Raw genomic sequence first — 12,272 nt, forward strand, 5'->3', positions numbered from 1 at the left:
AGACATAAGCCTTTCATCAGGAATGAGGCTTGTGGACCGGGGGACTAAGAGATAAATGGGAGGGGGAATTCAATAGCTGAGAATTCAATAGATAGATTAAGGTGGGGGAGAAGGTGGTAGGTCGGAGAGGAGGGTGGACCAGATAGATGGGAAGGACGATGGACCGGTCAAGAGGGCAGTGCTGAGTTGAAAGGTTGGGACTGGGATAATGTGGGGTAAGTGAAAGGGGGAAACTGGTGAAATCCACATTAGTCCTGTGGGGTTGCAGTGTCCCAAAGTGGAAGATGAGATGTTGGGTGGTTAGGGTTTGGGATGGAGGAGGCCCAGGACTTGCATGTGCTTGGTGGTGTGGGAGGGGGAGTTAAAGTGTTCATCTCCAGAGCAGTGGGGTTGGCCTCTGCCCACACACACACACACACACACGTGAACAAAGACACACATAAGCGTGTCACACACACATATAAGCGCACACATGCAAATGCACATGAACAAAGACACACATAATCACATGCGCACAAAAGTTAATGTTGATCTCGCACTTTGTGCACCTTCTCTGCAGCTGTAACATTGTATTCCTTGCTCTGTTCTACTACCTTAATGCACTCTGTATGGTATGATCTGCCTGTACTGCTCACAAAACAAAACTTTTCACTGTGCCTATTTTCAGATTAGATTACTTACAGTGTGGAAACAGGCCCTTCGGCCCAACAAGTCCACACCGCCCCGCCGAAGCGTAACCCACCCATACCCCTACATGTATATCTACATCTACCCCTTACCTAACACTACGGGCAATTTAGCATGGCCAATTCACCTGACCTGCACATTTTTGGACTGTGGGAGGAAACCGGAGCACCCGGAGGAAACCCACGCAGACACGGGGAGAATGTGCAAACTCCACACAGCCTGAGGTGGGAATTGAACACGGGTCTCCGGCGCTGTGAGGCAGCAGTGCTAACCACTGTGCCAGAGCGGTGGGCGGCACGGTGGCACAGTGGTTAGCACTGCTGCCTCACAGCGCCGGAGACCCGTGTTCAATTCCCACCTCAGGCTGTGTGGAGTTTGCACATTCTCCCCGTGTCTGCGTGGGTTTCCTCCGGGTGCTCCGGTTTCCTCCCACAATCCAAAAATGTGCAGGTCAGGTGAATTGGCCATGCTAAATTGCCCGTAGTGTTAGGTAAGGGGTAGATGTAGGGGTATGGGTGGGTTGCGCTTCGGCGGGGTGGTGTGGACTTGTTGGGCCGAAGGGCCTGTTTCCACACTGTAAGTAATCTAAAAAAAATCATGTGACAATAATAAATCAAGTCAAAATGTCTATACACACATATATACACACACACTTACACAAACATCATCTTCTCAGTCCTCATTGCTGCTGCTTCTCCAGGCAATGCTGCAGTCCTAGCAGTTGCCACCACTCCCTCCCTCTGTTCTGCCTTCTCTCTTTACTATGCTGGAAAGGAGATGGAGGAGTGGGGGTTAACTCTAATGGGGAAGGAGTGAGCACTGCTGGAGACAGGGCATTTTATGAGGCCCAGATCCTAAACACAAAGGTCATATAGCCCTCTGAGTCTGCAAAATGCTGCCAGGAACTCCCTTCACGTGGTGTAGCTCCCCAACACCCACTGGTAACATCCCAGCAGTAGTTGGAACAGACTCTTAATTCACCCCAAATTTAACATTGAGGAGCCTTTCTCTCTCTCTCTCTCTCCCTCTCTCTGTCAAATACTGCTTGTATCTTCTCCTCCCCCGCTGTGTGCCTCTCTCCCAATTGCCCTGATTCTAGTTTGCCTGATCATTCAGGAGAGAGGGCAGTGATCAGAATGTATCTCATTTCCTCAATCCTACCTTCCTCAGGATTGAGCTGGACAACAGATCAGAAGAGCTATGTGAAGCTAAAATAAACGCCAAATACTGGAAATCTGAAATAAAAACAAAGTGCTGCAGAAACTCAATGGGCCTGCCAGCATCTATGGAGTGACAAAGCTAATATTTTGTAATGACTTGACGTTTATTGTCCCATGTAAAGAGGGTGTTAGTTTCAGTGTTGGGTGGGCCTTGGTCATAGCCATTCTGCCACATACTTTGTCCCCAGAGACCAATTTCTGAGACAATGTGAAGGAGCCATTTTAAGTGCAGTAGAGAGCAATGCTGTGTCTTGTAAACTGTCTCTGCCTTCTCTCTCAAACAGAACTAACAATCCTGCAGATCCCATTGGCGGGAATGGTGTCAAGTTTATAGTAGCCCTGACTTCAGTCCAGTGAATGTTTTCTTTTATTAGTGATCCAAGATGTAGAAATGGTACTTTTCCTGCAGGATTCCATCATGACATCTAATACAGTGGGAATTATTTCCTCCCATTGGAAACTCACTTGTTTAGTCAGCTCCTGGCTCTATGAGGGAATGGGGTGTCTGGATGCAATGATGTAACATTGTGTCTTAGATCTGGCATATAAGATTCATTTTTATTTAATACTTGGTGAAGATGGTTGTAAAAATGTCTTTTTTAAATGCTGGTAGTTCATTTGTGATCTTGATTAGGATAGTTCCACAGAAGGTATGTATGTAACATGCTATGGAAGGTTTTCTGGTGAGAACTATATGGATAATGAAAGCAGGCGGTTAGGCCGTTGTGAAAACAGGGCTGGCCTGGGGTCCCATGCCTCCTTCCTGCTCAGAGTCGGGTCGACAAAATCTCGGTCTGGTTTGGAGCAGCCAGCCTCTTCCTGAAGACGGAGCACATTCCCTTCTTTGCGTGACGCAGATTGTTAAACTCTTCATTGATCTGAAGAAGTGTTTTCCCCTTCGTCTCAGGAAGGATGTAAAACATGAAGAGCGAAGCCAAAGAGCAGCTTACCACAAACAGAAGGAAAGCGTAAGGTCCCAGAGCCTCCTGTAAGAGAGAGCAGCAAATTAGCAAGAAATTGGCTTTTGTTTTATATTGGGTTGGGTCCCATTGCCATGCATTGGAGGGAGGTTAAGTGACCCAGTTGAAAAGTTGGTAGCTGCATTTAAGTACTTGGAGGGCACTGTCTGCATTTGAGTCTTTACCTTCGATGTTTATTTGGATTCTTAAAGGGGAGCAGAAAATATATCAACTTCATAAAACATGCCACTCCATCACTCTGCAAATGTCACCACTTAAACTATATTCAGAAATACAAACAACAGCTAACCACTGCCTAGCTCTGACTTTCCGTCCCATTGAGTTGAAGAATGGTTTGCCTGTTTCCGAACAGAATGAAATCTCATTACTGACCTTACATTTCACCCACATTTTACCTGAGATTGGGAACTTGTCACATGCAAGTCCAGGCCTTGTATGTGCGACTCACTGTGACACACAGTATTGATGCAACATAAACTCTAATACACTGTAATTCAATAAGCCACAATCTCATTTACTAAGTGGCAGTAATCTCTTACCCTCAGATTTTTCCTGGAACCAATCTACCAGAGAGCTAGCAATAAACGAGGACATGTTTTCAGCTCAGCCACAGAGGGTAGCTGGACCCTGTGTGAAATAACCACAGCACCTTGTTAAACTGCTGGCCTCTGCTAAACACAAAGAGGTGTAGTGGATGTAGGTTTGCTCACTGAGCTAGAAGGTTCATTTCCACCCTAGGTGATGAAGTTTCATCACCCTACTAGGTAACATCTTCTGTGGGCCTTCAGGCAAAGCACTGCACATGATTCCTGCTTTCTATTTATATGTTTGGGTTTAGAGTCATAGAGATGTACAGCATGGAAACAGACTCTTCGGTCCAACCCGTCCATGCCGACCAGATATCCCAACCCAATCTAGTCCCACCTGCCAGCACCTGGCCCATATCCCTCCAAACCCTTCCTGTTCATATACTCATCCAGATACCTCTTAAATGTTGCAATTGTACCAGCCTCCACCACTTCTTCTAACCGCTTATTCCATACACTCACCACCCTCTGCGTGAAACAGTTGCCCCTTAGGTCCCTTTTATATCTTTCCCCTCTCACCCTAAACCTATGCCCTCTAGTACTGGACTCCCCCATCCCATGGAAAAGACTTTTTCTACTAATCCTATCCATGCCTCTCATAATTTTGTAAACCCCTATAAGGTCACACCTCAGCCTCTGACGCTCCAGGGAAAACAATCCCCTCTTCCCATAGCTCAAATCCTCCAACCCTGGCAACATCCTTGTAAATCTTTTCTGAACCCTTTCAAGTTTCACAACATCTTTCCGATAGGAAGTAGACCAGAATTGCACGCAATATTCCAACAGTGGCCTAACCAATGTCCTGTACAGCCGCAACATGACCTCCCAACGCCTGTACTCAGTATTCTGACCAATAAAGGAAAGCTTACCAAATGTCTTCTTCACTATCCTATCTACCTGTGACTCCACTTTCAAGGAGCTATGAATCTGCACTCCAAGGTCTCTTTGTTCAGCAACACTCTCTAGGACCTTACCATTAAGTGTATAAGTCCTGCTAAGATTTGCTTTCCCAAAATGCAGCACCTTGCATTTAGCCAAATTAAACTCCATCTGCCACTTCTCAGCCCACTGGCCCATCTGATCAAGATCCTATTGTAATCTGAGGTAACCTTCTTCGCTGTCCACTACACCTCCAATTTTGGTGTCATCTGCAAACTTACTAACTGTACCTCTTATGCTCGCATCCAAATCATTTATGTAAATGATAAAACGTAGAGGACCCAACACTGATCCTTGTGGCACTCCACTGGTCACAGGCCTCCAGCCTCCAGTCTGAAAAACAACCCTCCACCACCATCCTCCATCTTCTACCTTTGAGCCAGTTCTGTATCCAAATGGCTAGTTCTCCCTTTATTCCGCGAGATCTAACTTTGCTAACCAGTCTCCCATGGGGAACCTTGTTGAATGCCTTACTGAAGTCCATATAGATTACATCTACCGCTCTGCCCTCATCAATCCTCTTTGTCTTTGGGTTGGTGGTGTCATTTCCTGTCCTTTTTCTCAGGGAGTGATAAAATGGGGTCTAACCCGATGTGGTTGTTGATAGAGTTCCGGTTGGAATGCCATGCTTCTAGGAATTCTCGTGCGTGTCTCTCTTCACTTGTCGTAAGATGGATGTGTTGTCCCAGTGGAAGTGGTGTCCCTCCTTATCTGTATGTAAGGATACTAGTGAGAGTGGGTCATGTCGTTTTGTGGCAAGTTGGTGTTCATGTATCCTGGTGGCTAGGTTTCTGCCTGTTTGTCAAATGTAGTGTTTGTTACAGTCCTTGCACAGTATTTTGTAAATGACATTAGTTTTGCCTGGTGTCTGTATAGGGTCTTTCAAGTTCATTAGCTGCTGTTTTAGTGTGTTGGTGGGTTTATGGGCTAACATGATGCCAAGGCGTCTGAGTATTCTGGCAGTCATTCCTGAGATGTCTTTGATGTAGGGGAGAGTGGCTAGGGTTTCTGGATGTATTTTGTCTGCTTGTTTGGGTTTGTTGCTGAGAAATCTGCAGACTGTGTTCATTGGGCACCCATTCTTTTTTGAATACACAGTACAGGTGATTTTCCTCTGCTCTGCGTAGTTTCTCTGTGCTGCAGTGTGTGTTGGCTCGTTGAAATAACGTTCTGATGCAGCTTCGTTTGTGGGTGTTGGGATGATTGCTTCTGTAGTTCAGTATTTAGTCCGTATCTGTTGTTTTCCTGTAGACGCTATCTGAGCTACAAATCTTCTCGAAACTCACAAAGAGGTGTAAGCATAATTGTAGTGTATAATAATTATTGACTGCAATAGTTAGTGTGCAAGGTAGAAAGGGAACAAAATTCTTAAGTTATATCCAGGAGAACGTTTTTAGCTAATATGTAGAAGTCAAATGAGGGAGGAGGATCTTCTGGATCTAATATTTGGAAATAAGCCTGGACAAATGGAAGGCATAACAGTCGGGTTGTATGATGGCCCAGCGGTTAGTATTGCTGCCTCACAACACCAGGGACCTGGGTTCAATTCCCTCTTTGGACAACTGTCTTTGTCTGCCTGTGGTTTCCTCCCACAGTCCAAAGATGTGCAGATTAGCTGGATTTGCCATGGAAAATACAGGGTTACAGGGATAGGATTTGGGGAGTCTGGGTGGGATGCTCTTTGGAGGGTTGGTGTGAGCTGAATGGTCTGCTTCCTCATAGGGATCCTATGGTAAGAGAGCATTTCGGAGATCGCGATTACAACTCAGTTAGATTTAGGATAGTTATAGATAAGGATGGGCCAGGAATAAAAATTCTAAACTGGGGAAAGGCTTCTTTTACTAAGATTGGATATGATTTGACCCAGTTAGGAGCATCTACTTTCAGATAAATGTGTGTTAGAGCAGAGGGAGACATTCAAGGGGGAAATAGCAAGAAGGCAGGGTCAATAGGTTTCTGTAAAGACAAATGATGGGATCAAGTTCAGAGAAACTGGGATGATAGGGGCATAACGGTTAAAATTAAGAAACAAAGAGAAATTTATGAGAAATACTGAGGGTTAATACAGCAGATTCCTAAAGGGATATAAAAAAGTGCTGGGAGGTGCTTCAAAAGGAAGTTAGGAGAGCAAAGAGCATTTGAAAGCATTGGCAGGTAGCACAAAGGAAAACACACAGTTTTTTAAAATTATCTAAGGGAAGAGTAGGGACTCTAAAGGTAGTCTGTGTGTGGTCCTACAAATCTTTGAGTTGGTCTTCTCGGTAGAACAGGATCACACAGATATAGATTTCAGGGTGAAGGACTGTGAAATATGATAATACATTAACAGAGTGAGAGAGGAGGTGCTAGTAAATTTGGCAGATGAAAACAGATAAATTTGCTCTCCAAAATAAAAGTGGTGAAGAAGATAGAGACAATAAGAGTGACACAGGAAAGATAAAAGCTACTCAGTGAACCTTCTACAGTCCAATTACCTAAGAAATAGGTGACATTTCAACACTGTGTTCTCACATCTAGAGAAAGGACAATGGGAATTTAACAAGTGTTCGACCTGAATGATGCAGTGAAGGCATGATATTTCTCAGCTGAGTGTTGTTGAAAGTAGGCTGCATTTAGCTTAAAGCCATCTTCTATTAGTATGAGAAAGAGAAATTCACAAGCATCTTTATGGTGCACATTGATATTCTGTGGGGAGGTTTGATGGAATTTGAATATTGCATAATAGATAAAATGTAAAGGAAATTCAAAGGTTGGCAGGCCTTACATATGTATGTACCCTAAGACATTAAGCAGAATACTTTCAAAGTAACTTTGGAGTAATTTTTTATTTGGAATGTGGTAATGGCATCCCAATAAATTGAGCCAGGTCCTCTCAGAAGGATGATTTTGTATCAGGCAAGAAGCAGACCAGTTTGTTTGGACAATTAAACTGACCGTGCACTCAAGCTAGATTCAAGGCTAGTTAAGATGCAGATGGAACTTGCTACTGTTGAGGAGGTCTCGAGAGCAGGTAAAGAAATTGAATTCCAAAAAAATGTACACTGACATTTCCAGATTTAGGAGATAAAAAAAATTAGCCCTTCTTCGTGCCAAATTTTGAGACAGATATTCTCAAATGTCAGTGATTGTCATATTCTTAATGGGAAAGAATACTAAATGTTACCCATTGACCTTGGAATCTAAGAAAATAAAAGCATTCATTCAAAGCACCTTAGCTGCAGAAACACCAGCTTAGTGGAAGCAATATAGATGGAGGTCAACTTGTTTAATACTCTGAAGGAAATCTGAGAAATAAATTGTTCATCAAATGCTATATGGATAATTGTTCTGTTTAGGACAATGTACTTTCATGTCATGAAAAAGAGGTTGAGGATTATTCTTGTTAGTGAAGGAAATGTAAGAAAGAACAGAGATTTTCAAAATGAAGTAGGTAGCTGCATGGTCAGACTGTTCCACAAAATAGGATCTTATTCAAAAAAATGATTGATGAGGGTGCCTGGTCCTACAAGGAGTTATAAGAATACAGGGAATAAAAGTATTTTTTTGTTCAGGTTGTTTTGCGATTAAACATTATTGGGTTTTTTTGGTTAAGGGAAGGGGGAGGTTGCCTTGTATCAAAAGATGTAGAATGTAAGAAAAAGAACATTTTGTTTACTTTTCATTGCTTTCTCTTCAAGGGTTGTTTGTTTAAGAGGTTTATTTTAAAAGAAAATGAGGGGAATGTGCCAAGCTGCTTACTGGGATTAATTAAATGACAAGTGTACATACATAAAGGGGAATGAGTCAGAGAGACACACAGCACAGAAACAGACCCCCTCGGTCCAACCAGTCCACGCTGACCATGTTCCCAAACTCACTACTCCCACCTGACTGCACTTGGCCCATATCCCTCCAAACTATTCCTATTCATCAACTTATCCAAATATCTTTTAAACATTGTAACTAACTATACCTGCCTCTACCACTTTCTCTGTCAGTTTATTCCACACACGAACCACTCCCTTTGTAAAAAGGTTACCACTCATGTCCTTTTTAAATTTTTCTCCTCTGCCCCAGCTTTGAACTCCTCCAACCTAGGGAATAGACTCTTGACAGTCATTCATTTTACCTGTGTCCCTCATGATTCTATAAGTCTCAAAAAGGTCACCCCTCAACCGCCTATGCTCCAGTGAAAGAAGCCCCTGTCTATTTTTATATCGCAAATTCTCCAGGCCTGGCAACATCTTGGTGAATCTTTTCTGAATCCTCTCCAGTTTAATAATATCCTTCCTATAACAGGGCAACCAGAACTGGACACAATACTCCAGAAGAGGCTTCACCAATGACCTGTACAACCTCAACGTGACATTCCAACTCCTATACTCAATGGTCTGAACAATGAAGGCAAGCGTGCTAAATGCCTTCTTAACCATCCTGTCTACCTCCAACGTTACTTCTAATGTAGTTTGCTTAATGTCTCAGGGTATATGCATTTTTAAATTTCAAAGAACTATGCGCCTGAACCCCTAAGTCTCTCTGTTCTGCAACACTACCCAGGGCCCTACCATTAATTGTATAAGTCTTGCCTTTGTCTGCATTACTAAAATGCATTACCCCATATTTATCCAAATTAAATTCCATCTACCACTCCTCAGACACTGACCCAACTGAGAAAGATCTCTTTCTAATTTTAGCTCTGAGCACTGTAGTCAATAAGCTCCATCCACAAGGGAAAAGGTGCCTTAAAGTTCAATTTCATCAACAGGCTTAGATCTGACATGACATGGAGGTTGTGGTCAAGGCAGTGAGAGGACAGTAAGATGCCGGGAACAGTGCTGTGGAGGGAAACGCATGATGAACATTGGGAATGGATACCTTATTCCTGGAAGTTCCCACATGCTCTGGATCAGCAGTGTACTGGCCTGCACAGCTCCTGTCTGATCAGTGCTGGAAGCAAAGGAGGTCAGTCTGGATCCCAGATCCAGCTCAGTCCCACCCCATTCCCAACTCTCTTGCTACTGTCAAACCTAGTGCCAAACTCCTGATGCTGGCAACTGGTTCACAACATGAAGCAGTAGATTCACCTCTACTGCATTTCACTAAGTGGGAACGATCCCCTGACAGGTGCTTGTCCTCTACTCTGTAAATGATTGAGATTTCTGCTCCCTCTCGCATGTTAGACTAGGACTCCTCTTGCACTGTCACTGGTGAATGCTTCTTCTGTGTAGCCCACTCCTTAATGGCACAAATAATGGGAAAGCTCAGGTCTGGAACTGCACAAGGTATTCCACTGTCAATGCTACCTCCCAGATGATTGCATGGTTATTCTAAGTGATTCAAATTCAACTTACAATAACAAAAGGGAAAACCAGTCCCAGAACAAAGAGGGCCAGCCACTGCAGTGAGTTTGCTGCCACTAAGGCGATGGATCGGTTAGACTGAGTGAATAATTCCAATGGTAAGACTCCACTGACGGTACCTGGGTTAAGAACAAAGGATCATTAACCATCTCATTGTACGCATAATCACATAGAAAACACAGAAAGGCCAGCAGCATTATATATTGTACTACTTTCTTCGAGTCACCAATTTGAGGCATTAAACGTGTCTCTCTCCACAGAGGCTGCCTGACCATCTAAATATTTTCCAGTGTAACTTATTTTCATTTCAGATTTTCAGCATGTGCAGTTTTTAAAGCTTTAGCTTCAGAGGCACCTGAAGAGGTGGCTGTTTTGCAGGGGGTAGCAGCCTGTCAAATAAATGTACACGACATTGGTGAGGTCACTTCTGGAACAGCGTCCAGTTCTGGTCACCCATTTATTGGAAAGATATTATGAAGCTGGAGAGGGTTCAGAAGAGGTTTACCAGGATGTTGCTGAGTACAGAAGGTTTGAGTTATAAAGAAAGGGTGGATGGGATGGGACTTTTTTCACCACAGAGTAAGAGGTTGAGAGGTGACCATACAAGAGCTTTATAAAATCATGACGGGTATAGATAGGAATAATGGTAGCTGTCTTTTCCCTAGGATGGGGAATTTCAAGACCGGGGGGGGGGGCACATTTTTCAGGTGAGAAGAGAGAGATTTTAAAATGATATAAGGAGTAAATTTTTACAAACGGGTGGTTCACATGTGCAATGAACTTCCAGAGGAAGTGGGCAAAGTTACAACATTTAAAAGACATTTGGATAAGTACATGAACAGGAAAAGTTTGGATGGATATGGGTCATGAGCAGATAGGTGGGACTAATTTAGTTTGAGATTATGTTCGGCTGGTTGGACCGAAGGGTCTGTTTCCGTGCTGTATGACTTGATGACACATAAATTCACACAATACTGCCAGATAGACTTTATCAGATAGAGAATAGATATGAGAACAGCAGCAATAACGCAAGACATTTCATCCTCACTTTAAGTGTAACAATTTCTCTTCAAATTTGCAATAATTGAGAAGTGGTTGCACTAAATTGTAAATTTTTATCTTAGGTGCCAGATCCTTAGCATTGAAACATCTTTGGTGTAGCATTTCCCGCTGATGACTTCTGTCAGACTACTCAATCTTAAAAGATTCATTAGATCTGAGTGTGACTGGCAGGGTCAACTTTTAATTAGATGCAACGATGTCATCTGCTAGACCATTTCAGAGGACAGTTGAGAAGCACATATAGATCAGACTGAATCAAGATACAAATATCCCATCACATGGGTTTTTCCATGAATTTGAAGGTCTGAATGTCTCCATTAATTATGCTTGAAATGTATATCAGTCTTATTTAAATCACTGGACTAAAATTTCCTAGAGTGGGATTTGAACACACAAATCTGGAACATTGGTCCAATTGTCTGGATTCCTCATCCAGTTTCACAGTCAGCACCCCAGAGGAAATATTGGATCAAAATGATTAGGACATTTAACCCAGACTGAAAGCAAACTGTCAGCCACGTATGGATATATAATTGTAATCTATGGAAACACACTACACAATGCTTGTGATTGAACTCAAGCTGAACTGCTTCGTGACCAATTGTGGATAAAAGAAACCGCTTGGTCATTTGTCAGAGGTTTTGCAGAGAGTGTTTTCAGAGAACAGGGAGTAATGGATTAATTCAGGTCCCTGCTGTCTCAATTATAAAAGGCACTGCAATAAATTGGTTCTCAGCATTTTTGAAATAGCTTCAATCATTGGATTCTCATGTGGAAAGTTAGAACTTTAAGCCAAAAACAAAACAGAATTGCTGAATAAAGATTATATAATTGCAAACAAAGCTGTGGCCCTGATGCTGTTATCAGAAAAATGAATCTACATGATACCCAAGTGCAAGATGGTACAATGTGCTAGCCAATTAAACATAATGATTTTGTTTTCAAAGTCCAAAATCAATCCTTCTCCTGTCATTTTGATAGAACTGTCCAGTGATCGACTGCAGCTCAGGACAAGCGGGATTTTGTCTCCATGCAATTTGAGATCCTGGAGGGTAGGCCCATCACTGACCTGTCAAGTGTTGGATTGGCACAAGGCATGGTGAGCCTTAGTAAAGAAGACAACACAGCACTCTCACCAGCTCTCCAGTAGGAAGGAAATCTGCCATCCTTACCTGGCCTTACCTACACATGAATCCAGGCAATGTGCTTTACTGTCCCCCTGAAATGGCCCAACAAATTACTTGGCTCAAGGACAATTAGGGATGGGCAACAAATTGTGAGCTTGCCAGTGGCTTCCACATCTCATAAAGGAATGTAAGAAAAGGAAGTAAATGATTAAGATGGTGGATGGGATGCCAATCAGTGGGTTGCTTTGTCCTGGGTGGTTTGAGGTTCTCAAGTGTTATTGGAGCTGCACCCATCCAAATGCCATCACACTTGTGCCTGACAGATGATGGA

General features: G+C 43.1%; 1 protein-coding gene across 1 annotated transcript in view; it reads right to left on the reverse strand.

The window, feature by feature from the left end:
* Positions 1 to 2,444: 2,444 nt before the first annotated feature.
* Positions 2,445 to 12,272, reverse strand: part of LOC140487862 (solute carrier family 2, facilitated glucose transporter member 11-like) — a 76,693-nt gene continuing 66,865 nt past the window's right edge. The window contains exons 11-12 of the mRNA XM_072587220.1: positions 9,744 to 9,871; positions 2,445 to 2,893 (exon numbers count right to left, since the gene is read on the reverse strand). Of these exons, the coding sequence (XP_072443321.1) occupies positions 2,675 to 2,893; positions 9,744 to 9,871 (347 nt within the window). The 3' untranslated portion in view covers positions 2,445 to 2,674. The remainder of the gene's footprint in view (positions 2,894 to 9,743; positions 9,872 to 12,272) is intronic.

This window comes from Chiloscyllium punctatum, chromosome 17 (assembly GCF_047496795.1).
Source record: "Chiloscyllium punctatum isolate Juve2018m chromosome 17, sChiPun1.3, whole genome shotgun sequence".
Classification (NCBI taxonomy): domain Eukaryota; kingdom Metazoa; phylum Chordata; class Chondrichthyes; order Orectolobiformes; family Hemiscylliidae; genus Chiloscyllium; species Chiloscyllium punctatum.